At 51.0% G+C, this 17,938-nt stretch overlaps 1 protein-coding gene across 6 annotated transcripts in view; it reads left to right on the top strand.

The window, feature by feature from the left end:
- Window positions 1–17,938, top strand: part of sdk2b (sidekick cell adhesion molecule 2b) — a 137,896-nt gene that overhangs the window by 113,134 nt on the left and 6,824 nt on the right. For 4 of the 6 annotated variants that reach the window (XM_029134209.3, XM_029134211.3, XM_055504252.1 and 1 more), the window contains exons 15-43: window positions 65–212; window positions 752–892; window positions 1,196–1,377; window positions 1,560–1,675; window positions 2,528–2,723; window positions 3,009–3,107; window positions 3,866–4,057; window positions 4,867–4,988; window positions 5,092–5,201; window positions 5,749–5,899; window positions 6,007–6,244; window positions 7,614–7,729; window positions 7,823–8,012; window positions 8,181–8,279; window positions 8,724–8,918; window positions 9,399–9,600; window positions 9,829–9,932; window positions 10,199–10,269; window positions 10,639–10,771; window positions 11,266–11,322; window positions 11,837–11,938; window positions 12,012–12,127; window positions 12,429–12,615; window positions 13,395–13,532; window positions 13,714–13,923; window positions 13,997–14,122; window positions 14,821–14,985; window positions 15,132–15,272; window positions 16,491–16,629. In XM_029134209.3, coding sequence (XP_028990042.1) covers window positions 65–212; window positions 752–892; window positions 1,196–1,377; window positions 1,560–1,675; window positions 2,528–2,723; window positions 3,009–3,107; window positions 3,866–4,057; window positions 4,867–4,988; window positions 5,092–5,201; window positions 5,749–5,899; window positions 6,007–6,244; window positions 7,614–7,729; window positions 7,823–8,012; window positions 8,181–8,279; window positions 8,724–8,918; window positions 9,399–9,600; window positions 9,829–9,932; window positions 10,199–10,269; window positions 10,639–10,771; window positions 11,266–11,322; window positions 11,837–11,938; window positions 12,012–12,127; window positions 12,429–12,615; window positions 13,395–13,532; window positions 13,714–13,923; window positions 13,997–14,122; window positions 14,821–14,985; window positions 15,132–15,272; window positions 16,491–16,629 — 4,186 coding nt within the window. The remainder of the gene's footprint in view (window positions 1–64; window positions 213–751; window positions 893–1,195; window positions 1,378–1,559; window positions 1,676–2,527; window positions 2,724–3,008; window positions 3,108–3,865; window positions 4,058–4,866; window positions 4,989–5,091; window positions 5,202–5,748; window positions 5,900–6,006; window positions 6,245–7,613; window positions 7,730–7,822; window positions 8,013–8,180; window positions 8,280–8,723; window positions 8,919–9,398; window positions 9,601–9,828; window positions 9,933–10,198; window positions 10,270–10,638; window positions 10,772–11,265; window positions 11,323–11,836; window positions 11,939–12,011; window positions 12,128–12,428; window positions 12,616–13,394; window positions 13,533–13,713; window positions 13,924–13,996; window positions 14,123–14,820; window positions 14,986–15,131; window positions 15,273–16,490; window positions 16,630–17,938) is intronic. The other 2 variants (XM_029134210.3, XM_029134212.3) reach the window with 1 other exon arrangement.

Raw genomic sequence — 17,938 nt, 5'->3', positions numbered from 1 at the left:
TTTTACCTGACTTTGAGTGGTACCATTTTAGCTGTTTCTAAATGTGCCCCCCCTCGTGTCCCAGACGCTCCCTGGGCCGTGCTGCTGGCCAACATCGAGCCCGACTCCACCGCGGTGACGGTCAACGGCCTGATCCCGGCCCGCTCCTACCAGTTCCGCCTCTGCGCCGTCAACGACGTGGGGAAGGGCCAGTTCAGCAAAGAGACAGAGCGGTGAGTCCACGGCGAGGTGCAGGAAGCCGCCGCGTGCTGCGGGAGACGCTGGAGGTGTCACAGCTTCAGCATCACCTGCAGCACAACTTTGCAGCTGTTAGTAAATAGTACACAGCGCTCATGAATCTGTTTCCTAGACAACCAGTCGGACTGATCCTTTCAGTCAAGAGTGGGTAAAGAGGGCTGTGTGTGTAAGCCTGGTAAAGCAGCGACACACACAGACACACACGGACGCATGTAAACACGCGCTCGCGCTCCCACAGCCGCGGGAGGGATTTAGCTTTGAGGCCGGGTCGGGTTTGGCCTTTCTGTGGCCTCACGCGCGCTGACCCACCGCCTCGTGCTCCTGGAGCAGGTCTACGGGGGTCCGGCTCCGAGCACGAGCCCCCGCCACCGACTCTGCTCCTGTCATCTCCCCCGTTCGTCAGGGTAAATGTTTGTGAGCTTGAGCAGCGCCGCGTCGCGTCCTCACAGAGCGTTCAGCATCCGGGGGTTTAATTAACACGTGTTTGGACCCGTTGCATCTCTCTGTTCTGCAGCGTCTCTCTCCCGGAGGAGCCCCCCAGCGCCCCCCCTCAGAACGTCATCGCCAGCGGCCGCACCAACCAGTCCATCATGATCCAGTGGCAGCCTCCCCCCGAGAGCCACCAGAACGGCATCCTCCGCGGGTACACGGTCCGGTAAGGTGGAGTTTGAACCACTGATCAGGAAACTGGATTTGTTCTCTGAGAATAAAGAACAGAAGGTGTAAAAGGATGTAGAAACTTCCAAACTTTGTGTTCTGTAGTCAGCAGAGTCGGCAGCGTGACACAGTGACTGTACACTCTGTAAACATATAATTAGTTTGCTTTTTTCATTCATTACATTCAAATGGAACAGCAGGTGTTTTGCACACGCTGTTGCTGGTTTGCTGGTGCTTTGTCTCCCTCTAGCAGGACGCCCCTGGTACTGCAGCTCTGTCTGAACGGTCCTTGTCCTTGCAGCTATCGCCTCACCGGGCTGCCGGTGGACAACCAGATCAAAAACATCTCCAGTCCAGATGTGACCAACCTGCTGCTGGAGGACCTCATCATCTGGACCAACTACGAGATCGAGGTGGCCGCGTACAACGGGGCGGGTCTGGGCATCTTCAGCCACAAAGTCACTGAGTGGACTCTGCAGGGAGGTGAGCACTCGTCCAGGTCGCTGCTTTGCCTGTACTGATTTTAACACTTCTGGTGTTGCATCCGCCCTGACCTGTGCAGCCGTGTTCGAGTCCATCATCAGACTGAATCCGAACTCCAAGCAGCTGATGCTCTCTCTCCCTTTTGTTCTGACGCCACTTCCTCCTCTCCTCACTCATCCCAGTTCCCACCATCGCCCCGGGCAACGTGCAGGCGGAGGCGGTCAACTCGACGACCATCCGCTTCACGTGGACCGCCCCCAACCCTCAGTTCATCAACGGCATCAACCAGGGCTACAAGGTCAGCAGCGCTCCCGTCCTCTCGTCCTGTCACGGCTCAGCTCGCGGCTCCATCTTGTAGTGTCCGTGCGGCAAGTGAGCGAGAAAAGCCAAGGGGCGAAAGAAATGCGTCGCTGCTGTGAACAATGGTCTCGGTTCTGCGCTTTGTCAGTTGGAGGTCATTTTATTTATCTCTATAACCATTTATCATGGGTTTTATTCTAAGGCCGGGCGCATGCGGTGATGAATGTCTTCATTATTGAGCCGTGCCGTAGTCCATCTCTGCGTCTGTGGTGTTTGGACGCCGGCCGCGGGGAGCGACTGTATAACACCACATCCGTAGGGGGCTCCTGGGTTTCTCTGACCGTATTGAGGCTTAATTATGTCGTTGGGGTTTTTCTCGCTCCCTCCGTCTCTCTCTTATTGTTTCTCTTTTCAATAGTGCTCCACATGCCTTGCTCAGCTGGGTGGAGGGTCACTGTACAGACGCCGTTTGAATGTTAAATACCACACTCTTCTCCTGGGAGAGACTAAGCAGCAGCAGCAGTGGGAGAGGGGAGAAAGAAAGTGTGAAAGGTGTTGAAACCAAGGCAAAGGAGACGGTAGTAGGGAGCCGTTAGACAGTGGGCTCACCAGTCTAATAACTGGAAACCAGTGCAGGAGCGGAGCCATGGGGGCTCATTACCCCAGAGCTTCATCGGCTGATCCAGATCCTGTTTGTAAATTTGACATGGTTTGCAATCAAAGTGCATTTGCCTCCCAGTCAGAGCCTCTTCAGGGCATCGCTCTAAATATATTGGAAGGAAACGCTGCTGTTAGTTCAGCAGGAGTAAATGTGTGAGGATGACGACGCGTGGCTCTCTTTCTGTTTCAGTTGCTGGCCTGGGAGCCTGGCAGGGACAAAGACGTTACTATGGTAACCGTGCGCCCCAACTTCCAGGACAGCGTCCACGTGGGATACGTGACGGGTCTGAAGAAGTTCACTGATTATTACACGTCGGTGCTGTGTTTCACCACTCCTGGAGACGGCCCCCGCAGCTCGCCCCGAGCGCTGAGGACGCACGAGGACAGTAAGAGACTCGGCTTCCGCCGCCTCGCTTTCCTGCCGTGTCGGCATGGGGACACGAGTCCCACAGTAGCACATCCTTCAGGCAAAATGTGTTATTCATGCAGAATGAAGTTGTGGAGGACCTCTAATGAATGAGCCGGGACTTAGCTCTATTAGAGATTATTGTCTAAGCTTTAAAAACTCATCATCACCAGCACATTTAAAAATGCAAATGCTGAGCTTTGCTGTGATGGATGATGATCTGCCCCGTGGGCCGGTCCTGATTCTGGTTCTGTTTTCTGTCCAGCCCCCGGTGCTGTGGGCCACCTGAGCTTCACCGAGATCCTGGACACTTCGCTGAAGGTCAGCTGGAGCGAGCCGAGTAAGAAGAACGGGGTTCTCACAGGTGCGTTCTCCTCACAGGTCATCTGCTCGAACACAGCACACATCGGCCACATTAGGCTCGTCGCATCAGGCAAGACATAGGACAATTCACTGGGAAATATATATCTGAATACTTTAGAAGGAGCAGTAAAATCTGCTGTAAAACACACAGTTTTCCGTCTCTCCAAATGAGACAGTAAATAAAGTCTCTCCTCCTCCGGGAGCCTATTAAAGCCGCTTTATTGCTGATGGCAGTGGACCTGAACACAACCGCACAACATCACTGACAGCTTTGGCGGGATTCTGCTTCTCTTTACTTGTTTTTATATCGTTGCGTGTAATTCGCTGTCGCCTCTTACATCCCAGTTAGAGATGCTCCTGCTGAAGAACAGCTCTCCACCAGTGTTTATACTGGAGTGTGTGCAGAGGAGGAGCTTTAGCGTGATGCGCGAGCTGCACGTCCGGCGGCAGACGAACGCTGACACGTCATTTTACATTAGTGATTCATGCCATCAGTGTCTGCAATCACATGAAAAGAGCTGGTGGCCGTGTGTGCGTGTGTGTGTGTGTGTGTGCGCGTGTGCGTGTGTGTGTGTGCACGCAGCGACGTATAATCACGGCTGATTTAATTTGCTATATTCAATTTTTGATGAAGTTAATTTAATATTTCTGCCTGCTTGGCCTCGCAGCACACGAGCTGAGTCGCTGTCGTAGTTAAACTGCTGTCGAATCCTTCCTGAGGGGCCCGTTTCTCTCTCTCTCCACCGTCTGCCGTCTCAGGTTATCGCATTTCGTGGGAGGAGTACAACCGAACCAACACCAGAGTCACCCACTACCTGCCCAACGTCACCCTGGAGTACAGGGTCACCGGGCTCACCGCCCTCACCACCTACACCATCGAGGTGGCCGGGATGACGTCCAAGGGCCAGGGCCAGCTGTCGTCCTCCACCATTTCCTCTGGCGTCCCACCAGGTCAGCCGTCACTGCCAGTGCACACTATTAACTCCCCAGTCGCCCTCTGATGCCGCTCAGCCCCACATCCTCAAACAACCCCCATTGAGCAGCAGGTATCAGTGGAGCCGCCTTCAGGCCTGGACACCTGCTAAATGATCGCAGGCTTCACCACAGCGTCCATCCATCCCCCTGAGCTGCACCAACGATCCGGCTAAAAGCCGCCGCTGAACAATCACTCGTGCAAATGATCTAGAGGTGGTAATTTTGCTGTAGCACGTATAATCTGCAATTGATGAAGGATGAATACACCTGCATTTAACATTTAAGCAGTCATGGGAACAAATTGCTTGCTGTCGCTGTGGGAGTGATTATATCTTTAATATTAGGCTCTCTCCACACTCCAGCGTGCCCTGATTTGACTTCAGCTAAGATTTATGTAAACTATATTGCTCCTTGGAAATGGGGATATGTTATGGTAGGGCAGGTTTAATATTTATCTGAATTACACACGCGTATCTTCCTGCTGTTCTTTGAATTCACCATTTCCTGATTTGTTTTCCCTGCAGGATTTCCAGGGAATAATCCTTTCTTATTGTCGAGTCAGCTGAGTGTAAACAGTGGGGTATCAGATTGAGTCGTATCTCTCCATCGCTGTGGTGTAGTTGACATTCATGCCGTCGTCTCGCTGTGTAGTGCTAATCTGCTGGTGCTGTCTTAGCTGAAGTTGGGAGCACAGGGGAGCGATTTGGCGGCAGCTTGTTGTGTGTAGTATCTGTGCGGCCACCAGGAGGCGGTGTGGTAGAAAGCTCTCCTCTCTGCCTCCTCAGAGCTGCCTGGGCCTCCCACCAACATGGCCATTTCCAACATCGGCCCGCGCTCCGTCACCCTGCAGTTCAAGCCCGGCTATGACGGCAAAACCTCCATTTCCCGCTGGCAGGTGGAAGCTCAGGTGAGACGTCCTTCATCATGTCCTTCATCGTGTCCTTCATCATGCGGAGCTGGCTTTTCTCGCCCTTTTCCCCACGTGTCATGACCTGTATTGCTTTTCTAAGGTGGGTGTGGTGGGGGAGAACGAGGACTGGGTGATGGTGCACCAGGTCTCCAACGAGCCCGAGGCTCGCTCCTTGGAGGTTCCACGTCTCAACCCGTACACCTTCTACAGGTAACGCCTGGAAGCTGGATCCGCTTCACTTAAGAAGCCTTTGTGGTGTTGACAAGCAGCAGATCAGTTGTGTCTGAGCCGGTTACACGTCCCACGAGCTTCTCTCGCTCTGTTTCCATTTGATCTGGATACAAGCTTGCTCTGGTTAGTGTGGTTTTAACTGTATTTTTACGGCGTACACTTGATTCCTACCAGTCTGCTCGTATTCCGTGATCCTCTTCCATATACCCAATTAACATCGCACAGATCCAAACCCCCGGCGTCCTACAACAGGCGCAGTTCTCATCATCCCAGCATCAGTGCTGCCACTTTACCCACTTTACATTTCAGTAGAGCTAAACGCTCACACTGGATAAAAAAAATTAGCCGCTCTGCATATTCAGGCTTGAAACACAAATAAGCTCCCGCTCAGCGGATTCATGTTCTGCGCTGTGATCTCAGTTCAAATGCACTAAGCCTCGTGTAAGAGGATGTACACAGCTATAGCTTGTTTTCAGCTGCCAGCCTCCCAACGCTGAATGACAATAACCTTTGTCTGAAACACCAGGTTCCGGATGCGCCAGGTGAACATAGTGGGCACCAGTCCACCCAGCCAGCCCTCCAGGAAAATCCAGACCCTGCCGGCGCCTCCTGACATGGCCCCTGCCAACGTCACCCTGCGAACCGCAAGTGAGACTAGCCTGTGGTTACGATGGATGGTAATTAGGACAAAGCCCCTCCTGAGCATCACAGCCACACTGGTTTTCAGAATAATAAACCTTGCCCGGTTTGTCCTGACCCACCTTCTCTCTGTGTTTGTGCCAAGCCTTTACCTGAATGGGAATACAACGGCAACGCGGAGCAGGTGGGCTACAGGGTCCAGTATTCCCGGGTCGGCTCACAAGGCCGGCCGCTGACCCACGTGGTCTCCGATCGTCTGGAAAGAGAGTTCACCATCGAGGACTTGGAGGAGTGGACGGAGTACGAGGTCCGGGTCCAGGCCATCAACGGCATCGGGATGGGGCCCTGGAGTCAGCCGGTCCGAGGCAGGACGAGGGAGTCCGGTGAGTCACAGCCTTATGTCTTCTTTCATGGCTCAGAGTGGACGTTTGTAATGAAATTCTAAGATGGAGATGAGTTGACCTTTACCCCCCAAATCAGTCAGCAGCAAATAATATATAAAAAATCTCTCCTGGCCTAAAAGTACATTTTATTTTATTTTTGTAAATTTGTAAAAACAGTTGTTCTCCAGTCTTTACTCTTCTCGTCATATTATATCCACTTAGTTCCACTGCTCTGCAGTTGTTTATTAAGGTAGAGTTCTTATCCAATCATATGAACAGACACAGTCAGTTTCGACAGCCAATCAGAACTCGAGTCCGTGACAGCGACGTGCATGTGTTCTGTGATTGGATGAGAACTCGTGAGAGCCTGGAATGCGGAAGTAAACCCGCAGATCCGTTAGCGACCAACAGCTAACGCTGTGGTTTTAATCCGCAACGGCAGAAGCAGGAGACGCCGTTTTCATGACGGACCAACAGTAGAAATCAGCAGCTTCTTTCTTCATCGTCTGTTTTCTATAAAACGGTGACAAATGTTTATTAGAGAAACTTTTTTAAGCCCATTAAACATTGTTTACTTGCCTCCTAAAATTGCCCTTCGTCTTTTAGTTGTGACAGTGTCCGTGATCTGGGTTTCCTACTCTTAATTGCAAATGTGAGCTTATTGAATGCTCTGTAAGTGACTAACAATTATTGACGTTGTCATGAGGTGAATTAATTGAGGCATCCACATTGTAATCAGCTCGTCCTTAATTTGAAGGAAATTCCCCAAAGTGTTTAAACTATTAATAGACTTTTGCTACACAACCCAGAAGAAACCACAGGAAGCTAGAAAACCTTTTTGGCTCCAGCAGCAGAGACACGGGGAGACTGGATGCCCACGTTCCTCTCTCATATGTTTATAGGTTTTTTTCAGAATAAAACACACCCTGATTGTTCCTCCAGCATTAGCACTTTGCAGGATCAGGGTGGAATATGAGAAGTATTAGAGCTCAAATACCAGACTGAGGACCTTTTAGCCGCCCACACTCCTCTTCAGTCTTCCAGCCAGAACTGAGGCGTCTGAGGAAATTGGGAACACATGGACTCAAATGTGAAATTCCTCTGCTCTTTTTTTCCTCTAACCCCAGCAAATTCTTAGGAATCAGTGCATTATATGCAGGGACGAGTGCCAGGGAGGAGAAAAGGCCAGTTCTTGAGCCCTTGTTTTCACCAGACCTGCAGGCTAGAGCAGGATAGAAGAATCTGTGCGCAAACACACATGATATAACCGCAGCAGATCACTCACCCTGCCCCCGGTGCTGATCCTCACAGGAAGCACAGCAAATACGTTCTTGAGTCTCCATCACAAACCTCTGCTCTCTGCTTCCAGTCCCCTCCTCTGGACCCACCAACGTGTCGGCCTTTGCCACCACTTCCAGCAGCATCCTGGTGCGCTGGTTTGAAGTTCCCGAGCCGGACAGAAACGGTCTGATTCTGGGCTACAAGGTCAGTTCTGGGCTGTGTTTCACTATGCATTAACAATGTGACCATCTGCAAGTGTAGAAGTCCCCTTACTTCCCTCTCTCCTCGCTGCATCAGGTGGTTTACAAGGAGAAGGACGCCGACAGCGCCGTCCACTTCTGGACCGTGCAGGGAAACGCCACGCACAGCGTTCAGCTGACTGGTCTGGGGAAGTACGTGCTCTATGAGATCCAGGTTCTGTCCTTCACCAGGATCGGGGATGGACGCCCCAGTTCTCCGACCATTCTGGAGAGGACGCTGGATGATGGTAGGGATGGAATGACAAGTTATATTATGCAGTGGTCCTGATGTTTTGCTTGCTGTGATTCATTCACCACCTCATTTTATAGTTCTGCACAGGCTGTGATGGATTGAATTAGATGTGTTTACCTAATAAAGTGGGTCAGCGTTGGTGTTCACACCCCTTTCTCTCCAGTTCCAGGGCCTCCAGTGGGCATCCTGTTCCCTGAGGTGCGGACCACCTCGGTCCGTCTTATTTGGCAGTCGCCCTCACAGCCCAATGGGATCATCCTCGGTTAGTAGTGTCGGGCTTTGTTTCCATTTCTCACTCACTTCTATCTATAATTCTTTCAGCTTCTTTCAGCTTAGAGCGTTTGCAGCTATGTCAGTGTCTTCCACTATCATTAATTATGTGATATATAATTCTTCTTAGCTCTAACAGACCATGATGCCCTCAGCTGGCGTTCTAGTCTTAACTCATCATTTTAGAAACAGTTTTCCACTTGATGGATTGGACAGGTGTTTATTTTACAGCTTTGCTTTGGGGGGGTCCTGGTGTGTGTTTGATTTTAGATAGTTGTACACAGCTTGTGGGACCAGATGCTGGTGTGACAAGACAAAGTTTGTGTTTCGCTCTTTGCACAAAGAAATGCTCCACATAGCTAGGATACATTTTTTCTGCCCAGATTTAATTTAGCGCTCGGCTACGGATGACACAGTGTCCCTGACATTTCCGCAGCCTACCAGATCACATACCACCTCAACTCCACCAATAGCAACACGGCCACAGTGGACGTGCTGAGCCCCAGCGCTCGCCAGTACACGGTGACCAACCTCAAGCCGGAGTCCATCTACGTGTTCCGGATCACGGCGCAGACGAGGAAGGGCTGGGGAGAGGCTGCAGAGGCGCTGGTCGTCACCACGGAGAAAAGAGGTAAAGGCGATGATGATTGCGGGAGGAGGAATCGTTCTCTGAGGGCGTTCAGCTGACTGATGTGATCATTAGCAAACAGGAAGCGCGGTTCTGAGTCTGTGATCCCAGTAATGACACAGCTCGTAGGAAACGGTGCTGGGCCCTGACAGCCCTGCGACTGAACAGTCCAGTAAGCAGACGCGTCTTCTAAAGGGCTGTTTGTGCCCCGTGGGTGTTTATCGGAAGCGCTCTGATGCAGGAGTGAGAACCAATCAGTGCATCTGCTTCCCCCGAGGCGCCGCGCGGATTGTTTACTCTGCAACTTTCATTTTTCAGCTACTTTTCATTCATCACAGTTGCACATTTTCCTTCATCACATGCAACTATGAGTGAACAAAAGCAATAAGCCGAGCCATTTATGAGCCCCGACTTGTTTTTCCATCTTTAGCTGACATCTATTTCCTTTTCATTTCTCCTCTCCGTCCCCATTCCTCCCTCCAGCTCGTCCCCAGCCCACCAGCCGCCCCACGGTTCCCCAGAAAGACGTTCAGGCCCGTCAGGTCCTGCTGTCGTGGGAGCCGGGCAGCGACGGCCTGTCCCCTGTGCGTTACTACACCGTGCAGCTCCGGGAGCTTCCAGAGAGCAACTGGACCGTTCATTCCGCCTCCGTCAACCACGAGGCCACGTCCTACGTCGTGTCCAGGTGGGTAGAAACCAGCTGCTTTTTGATCCCATTTATAGCAACCAGAGAGAGACGGATCCTCGGCAGCAGTCAGCCTTTAGTTTGAAGGCTGCCTGAGTTTTCTGAAACGCTTGTAGCTCCCTCAGAGACTGAGTTTCTCTTTTGATGTCTGCAGCCTAAAAGGTTTAAGGTACAGGGGTGTAGTTTATCATTAGGATTGATGTGCTCTGCTGTGCCTCCCTCCCCAAGGCTGAAGCCCTTCACGTCCTACCAGTTCAGAGTGAAAGCCACCAACGACATAGGAGACAGCGAGTACAGCGAGGAAAGCGAAGCGATTACCACTCTGCAGGACGGTAAGAGCGCCGCGCAAACGCCTCTTATGCGACCGCTGCTGGGTCTGATTTCACCTGCACACAGAGAGTCTTCATGAATGGGCCTTTTGTTGGGAGACAGCCGGTGATGTCATGATCACACCATCTGTGTCCTCCTTTAACTGCTCCTGACTCATCTGACAGTGATGACCTCCTGCAGCTATTGTGCGCCGCTGCCGTGAAATCTGCATCGTCTGCACATTTCCAGGTGGCTTAAGCTCATTTATCTCTCGCTTGTGTCGCCTCAGCGCCGGACGAAGCGCCCGCCATCCTCTCCGTGACGCCGCACACGACCACGTCGGTGCTGATTCGCTGGAAGGTGAGAGGAGACGGCGTGATCAGAAGACGCGGGCCTGTACTCACTTTTACATACTCCTGCTTTATTCGCTGTGTGATTTAAAAAACAGCCGCTCCCACACTCACACCTGAATTAACCGGCCATAAAGAGGAAAACAGAAGGCTCCCAGCCGTAATTTTATTTTTATGAGGATCCCTTGTAGACTTTATAAGGATGGAGAAGTGCTTATTTTCTCTCTCCCCTCGGGGTCCGCTCTCTCATGTTCAACCGTGGGGGATTTCTTTGTGTTACTCACCTGTGGATGAGCTGTTACAGACAGTGATGTCACAAGGACGACTCAGACCAGGTGAAACCGATCGTGAACCTCGGCTCTTGCGGCTTCTGTTCCAGGCTCCGTCTGAGGAGAAGATCAACGGGATCCTGCTGGGCTTTCGCATTCGATACCGTGAGCTGCTGTACGACCGTCTCCGCAGCTACTCCATCCACAGCGTCAGCAGCGTGTCGGCCTGGGCGGAGCTCAGCGGTGAGGGATTCCTGCGGCTCGTCAAAGTTCATTCAGCCACAGAAAAGTGGGAGCGAGGCGTCATTTCACTTCCCAAGCACTTTGACACAATTACGCTCCTGTGTCACGGTTGATTATTCCTCCTCAGTCTTAATGTGTCAGCGGCACCGTTACATCCATCAGAGTAAAAACCTGCACAAAGGCCTGTTTCCTTCCTAAGATTTCCCCCCTGGTCTTGACACTTCGCAGCAAAACATTTCATCTTGTCATCAGTAGCTATCAGCTGCAGGCTATTATTACATGTACTTAGAGACCGCTCGGTTTCTCCTGCTCGCTGCAACGTAGCCTGTAATTTTGCTTTCACTCCGGGTCTCACACAAACGTATGATCACAGTGATTGTGCGCCACTTTTTTGACAATAGTGATGCTTTTCTCAGCGATGAAATATTAGCTAACTATTAGTTCTCCACTAGCTCCCTGTCATTTCTTAATTGCTGTTTCTCCTTTGGCCACAGCCCCCTACAGCATCCAGAATCTGAGCGACTCAACCCTGACCCAGTACGAGCTGGACAGTGAGTACAGCACACGCTCAGTGGTTCTCAGAGCCCAGGCTCATTATGGCCAACGACAACCATATGTCGTCTGTGCTGCCGTGAATGATGCACGAGGAGCAAATTGGCAAAACATTTGGCTGCTTGTTTTGAGGTTGTACAGGTACAAAGGCTTCTACTGAGGCCAGTGGAGGCGGCTTGGACTGCATGTGTCAGCTTATTTTGATAACCTCTACAAACGCAGATGGCCACACAGTGTTTAGCAACCACATAATCACCAAGTCCTTCATAAATAACACAGTGTAATTTGTAATTATACCAATTTACCTCGACTTTCTTCCACTGGTTGCATTTAACTCTGTGTTTAGGGTGGGATGTGAGGAATCCTGTCTTTGTTTGTGTGCGAGTGATACTTTAGGGGTTCAGGGACTTTTGGGGGGTCAGTGGCGTCAGCAGTGGAGAGAGGACAGCAAAATAAACAGTTTGTAGTTTACTCTTGGTGTGTGTCACTGCTAACATTTACCTTCTACCGCAGAGCTGAGTAAACACAAGCGCTACGAGATACGGATGAGCATATACAACGCTGTGGGCGAGGGGCCAGCCAGCGCTCCACAGGAGGTGTTTGTGGGAGAAGCAGGTGTGCACGCGTTCTGCCAAGAGCTCGGTGTGTAGGCTGCAGAGCTGATGATGATGAATGTGTGACCCCACAGTGCCGACAGCCCCGCCTCAGAACGTGGCCATTCAGTCTGCAACCGCCACGCAGCTGGATGTGACGTGGGACCCTCCCCCTGTGGACGCTCAGAACGGGGACATCCAGGGCTACAAGGTGGGCTTTTGTTACATTAGGCCCCTATAAATATTAAAATATTGATATTTCACTGGAGACCACATCTACTTGATATGAAAGTGCATATTTTTACACTTTCAGCTAAGAATGTGTTCCAGTGGGGCGTGTAATAAGAGGTTGTTGCTCAGGAAAACATTTACAGGGAATAAAACGAAATTGCACGTTTCCCCTAAGGGAGTTTTGAAATAGGTCCAGGATTATAGACACTGAAGCGCTAAGTCGCTCCTCAGCATCTGTGAGCGCGCGTCTCCGTCCTTAAGGCCCGTCTCGCCCCGTGCAGGTTTACTTCTGGGAGTTTCAGCGTAAAAACGAGACGGAGCGGCTGCGGACGCTGTTCATGCCCGAAGGCGGGGTCAAGCTGAAGAACCTGACCGGCTACACCACCTACATGATCAGCGTGGCCCCGTTCAACGCGGCTGGGGACGGACCCCGCAGCCCCCCCACCAGGGGCCGCACGCAGCAAGCAGGTGCCTCCTCACACAGCCTCACGCACAGCAGACCAGCGCCACAGTCGAGCAAATATTTTCCTTTCATATAAATGAATGTATGATGAAGACGCAGTGTAAGAAAAGGCGACAGGCTGAAGACAAACGAGGTGATAGGATTACACGACTAAAGCAGATAAATTAGAGCGTGCACAGCTGCGTTCATTCATTTGTCATATTTACGTTCTGCTGCTGGTGTTTATGTTGGTTTGGAGAACTGTCTCAAAGTGGATGAGTCAGCCATGAGGAATGAATCGGATCTGAGGATGATGCTAATCAGTGCTGTCAGCTTGCCAGGCGACACACGGAGCATAAGTTCCCGATCAGTAAACCTGCGCTGAGTCGTTCCCTGCGTCTGTGTGTTTTAAAGCGTTCCCTCACGCTGCCTCCTCCTTGATTCAGGTCAGACACTCGTTTAAAGCGATCCGTGGCCCCTCAACCTTAAAGGACACGTTAATAGCAAAAGCACCTCCTCCAGCTCCTCCACCAACAACTTGACCGTGACCGGCAGCAGACGTCTCCACCCGCTTGGTGGAAATGAATCGACACATGCACAAAAGAAGCGCCTTCAGATCCAGACTGTCGCGGTGACACCTCAGCTGTAGATGTCAGGGTTTCAAAGTAATCAGATGATAACGAGTTCCTGCAGGAAGTCGCCTCGCTGAAACTTGGCTTGAAGCAGCAGCCGCTTTGTCTCACACAGACCTGGTTACTGACGCTGACTGCTGCCCCCTCTGACCTCTGACCCCTGTGTGTTCCAGCGCCCAGTGCTCCCAGCTTCATTCATTTCAGCGAGCTCACCACCACCTCGGTCAACGTGTCCTGGGGCGAGCCGACCTTCCCCAACGGCATCATAGAGGGCTACCGTCTGGTCTACGAGCCGTGCACGCCCGTCGAGGGTAAGCGCTCGTCCCTGCCCCAAAATGGCTGCCGGCCTCGCTGCTAGGTCGCTAAGCTATGCCGCCATTGCCCAAATGCAAACATATTCCCCACTAATGATCCCATCTCTGCGTTTGTGTGAGTCTGCCTGTGATGAGTGCTCTCACATTGCCTGGCTTTAAATGTGGTGTGTTTGTCTAGAGCCTTCCGTGGCCTGTGCCGACTGTCTCCACTCCCCCTCCCCCCCAGGCGTCAGTAAGACAGTGACGGTGGATGTGAAGGGCATCGGCCCCCTGTGGTTGAAGCTACGAGATCTGGCCGATGGGGTGACGTACAACTTCCGCATCCGGGCCAAGACCTTCATCTACGGTCCGGAGGTGGAGGCCAACATCACCACGGGTCCAGGGGAAGGTGGGAGAACCCACCCGCTTCAGCTTCTTCCTTTTTTCGTGCTTTCTTTAAGACTTTTTTGATTCTTTCTCAGGAGCTCCGGGACCCCCTGGAGAGCCCTTCATCACGCGATACACTTCTGCTCTGACCATCCACTGGACCAGCGGGGACCCAGGCCGTGCTCCCATCACACGCTATGTCATTGAGGCCAGGCCTTCAGGTGGGAGCCTCAGCTGTCAGATAAGCACCAGGACCGTGTAGACCTCACCTTGTGTTGGCCTCCTTGACAGTCTGATTAAGCAAAGCTGTGTAGGATGCCAACATCTGCTGCCCCACAGTCTGTGCCTCTGGTATTTTAATGGGTTATTGATCGGGCTGCGGCGGTTGATATGACTGGCATCGGGTTTCCGTCGTGATTGACAGGCTCTGGAGAGGTGGAGAGGGTGACTCCCAGGCAGGGACGTGTTAGAAGGGGAAACTGAGGAGGATGCTTGATTGTACATTTTAAGGAGCATGACCAAGGATGATAAATGTCTCACAGAAGTTAAATCCAGAGACGATGAATCCCACACAGCTGTCCCACTCTCTTATATCTCCAGACGCCTCCTTGGTATCACCGGTTTATATTTGTTTACCTCAAATGTACAGTTGTGTTTGCATGAAGCTATGTGTAATAAATGTTCCCTGGCAGGAAGTCATCTGCTTAACGTGAAATATGGCTGTGCCACTGTTTAGGGGGTAGATTCGGTTGCAGAACAAGTGAAACTGATGGATTGTTTAATAATTCCGACTCACTCGGAGCTGCCAGCCAGAGCAGAACCTGATATCCAACAACCTGTTAACGAGGACATATTGCATCAATGTTTTATCACCTTTTGCAGTTTCTCCTGATCCAAACCTACTTCTGTTCTGTAACAGATGAGGGTCTGTGGGATATCTTAATCAAGGACATCCCCAAGGAGGCGACGTCACACACATTCAACGTGGACATGCTGAAACAAGGGGTCAGCTATGACTTCCGGGTAATCGGAGTAAACGACTACGGCTACGGCTCTCCCAGTCTTCCCTCTCCTTCTATATCTGGTGAGCTTTTATGTACTGCTTAGCAGACATTTAAATTTATATTAATTTCCAGAATAAATTAAAATTCCCTAAGGTCGTTTGAACATCACAGAAATGCGGGGAGCTGTTTGTAACAAGCGTGAATTCCAATTTACTGTTTTGCCCAGCTCAAAAAGTCACACCGTTCTACGAGGAGTGGTGGTTCCTGGTGGTGGTGGCGCTGGTGGGGCTCATCTTCATCCTGCTGCTCGTCTTCATCCTCATCATCAGAGGCCAGAGCAAGAAGTACGCCAAGAAGTCTGAGTCAGGTGAGAGGGAGAAACGAAACGGCTTCATAAGGAGCTTTTATGGTTCCCTTTTCAAGTACGGAGCAGTGAACCTGATGTAACTGTTTTCCAAAGCAGCGTGTCCTGATTTTGAATGAATCGGATAATTGAACGAGTGCCATGGGAACAAAGCGGCGGAGTGGAGGAGCAGGAGTAGGGGGCACACTTGTCCATTCAGCGCAGCTCTGACATCAGCGGGTATTTCCCTCAGCTCAGCTCTTTAGCTGCCAGGCGGGGGGGTGTGGGGGGGGGGTCCCTGCGGGTCACTGCCCATCTTTCTGACTGACAGTGGAAAAACAAGCGGTTCCTTCTCACTCCAGCACAAAGACGCTCTGAAAGCCTCCGTATCCCTCTAAGATCCTGGCACCGCCCGCTGGAACCTCCCTGTGGTTTCTCTCATTCTTTGTGTTTGCGTAACCACCAATTGACCCGAAGTAGTCGAGGAGTAGCCGCGGACAAGAGCGACGCCTCGTAACTCTCTAGACCCAGAGTGTTTGTAACCTGTAACACCACAAGCGCTTAATCTGGCCAACAGCAGCCGAGGAGAGAGGAACGAGTCTGTGGGTGTGTGAGCACAGGGAGAAACGCCAGGCTGTCAAACTCCACCGCGTGTTGGCATTAAACTCATACTCAAGGGAAATGTTGTGTCAGTGAAGCTCTCATCACATTTCTCCGTTCTGTATTAATATACTGCACATCCTGTAATGGAATATGTAGAATTTCAGTCCATCTGCAGCTAAAACTTCAAACGTGCGTCTGACTCTCATTATTTCTGTATGAGTGTCTCTTACATTGGAAAACAACAAAAGCTACAGACTAAGACTTTGATTTGAGTCAAACATTGTGGGAATTAGGCTGATTTGCTCAGACAAGAAGATCAATAACTCTTTCAAATGTGTCTGTTCAAACTAAATCTAAGCCAGTAGTCCACTTAATGAAATACCACTGGAAGTGGAGGGCAGCAGATAACCTCGCTAATTAACACCCCTGGCAGTGAGCACACACACACACACACACACACACACACACACACACACACACACACACACACACACACACACAGGAGCCGCGTGTTGATCCTGCTGATCCTTACATCCAACGTGGACGCGCAGTGGTTTCTCTCTGCCTGGAGCCGTCCTGTTCAGCCCATAACCCTCCCAGCCTCTGACCTGTCTGTCCGTTCTGTCTCTGGACGTCCAGGTAACAACTCCAATTGCAACGCCCTGACTCACGGAGACATGGTGAGCCTGGATGAGGGCCGCTTCCCCGCCCTGGAGCTCAACAACCGGCGCCTCTCTGTCAAAAACTCCTTCTGCCGCAAGAACGGCGTCTACACCAGGTCAGTGGCAGCAGCGAAATATGAAATATGTGCAGGTCCTTGTTTGATGAGCTTCCTGTTCCATCTTAAGGACAGTCTGTTACACAGATGCACGTTCTAGTAGACGTAGTACAACAGATAAAGTTGATGTGACGGAGCTCCTGCTCACTTAAGACGCAGTAATGGCTCCTGCTTGATAATGAGTAAAGACTTGGGGGCAGCTTTGATTACACTCCCCCCCAGCTCTCATTTCTCCTCCGCTGACTGAGTTTTGTCACCAGAGGATTAAGTGGACCTTCTCTATCGACGCGAGAGAGCTGATAAATAATTTAGGCCTCCCTCCACAGTGCGAGAGTCAAGGAGACGGGCCGAGAGCCGGCCGCTCCTGCTCAATGTTTTTAAACAGGCAGTTTATCATAATGTCCCAACGGGCTCACAACAGCGCTGGCTCGCCTCGGCTCCAGCTCTTTGTTTGACTGCGTTACGAGAGGACTCGCTGCACAGTCTGCTGAGGAGAGCACGTCGCTAAAGGTTAGGGGACTCAGAGAGGAATTCAGCCATGTGATTAAGTTGTGCCTGTGATGTTTTGTGGGTTGGACTGCGTCTTAGGAAAAAATGCATCTGGTGGAACAACACTCGAACGTCAGGATGCGTTTAGGTGCTGCAGGAAAAGGGATGATGGGAGGACTTAGCTTGATGCGATCAGGACTTGGTTGGCTGAAGTCTTCCAGCTGCTGCTGCCAACATTAGGGACGATGCTCGGACCGTTTGTGCAGCTGTGAACTTCCACCGCTGACTTTGTCCTGCTCCGATTGGTTCAAATAAGCACGCGAGACTATAAATTATAAACCATTACACCCACGACATTCAAACCACCTGCATGAGTCTGTGCACCTTAATCTCACCTGTGTCCTCTATGATTTTCATCTAAACATCTAAAGGAGCACAGCTGTTTGGCCGCCTGGTCAGATTTCAATGTTTCTCTCCCTGCTTTTCATTTCATCCACTTGTCTTAACTTGGGATTTCCCACCGCCTCCAAGTTCCTGTAATTATTTTCACAGAAGTCTTTTTGGCCATTATTTTTACAAAATATGACAAAAATATTTTCCTAAGTGTTAGACAGTTTATACTGTGCACCAGTAAACACGTCCTTCCACAAATTTCTATCCTTGTTAATTTTGTGTTTTGTCTTTTTCTAATAATCTGTTCATGTGCTGATAATGAGGCTAGTTCTTCAAAGTGACATTTTTTAATTACTATTTGCCCAGTTTGAAGCCTCAGAGAAGCGTTCGTCAGCAGCAGAGCTCAAGATGCTCGATCTGCAACAAC

Source organism: Betta splendens, chromosome 19 (assembly GCF_900634795.4).
Source record: "Betta splendens chromosome 19, fBetSpl5.4, whole genome shotgun sequence".
NCBI classification, from domain to species: Eukaryota; Metazoa; Chordata; class Actinopteri; order Anabantiformes; family Osphronemidae; genus Betta; species Betta splendens.
Note: the sequence above shows the minus strand (reverse complement) of the source record. Positions and strands in the feature narration are given on the sequence as shown.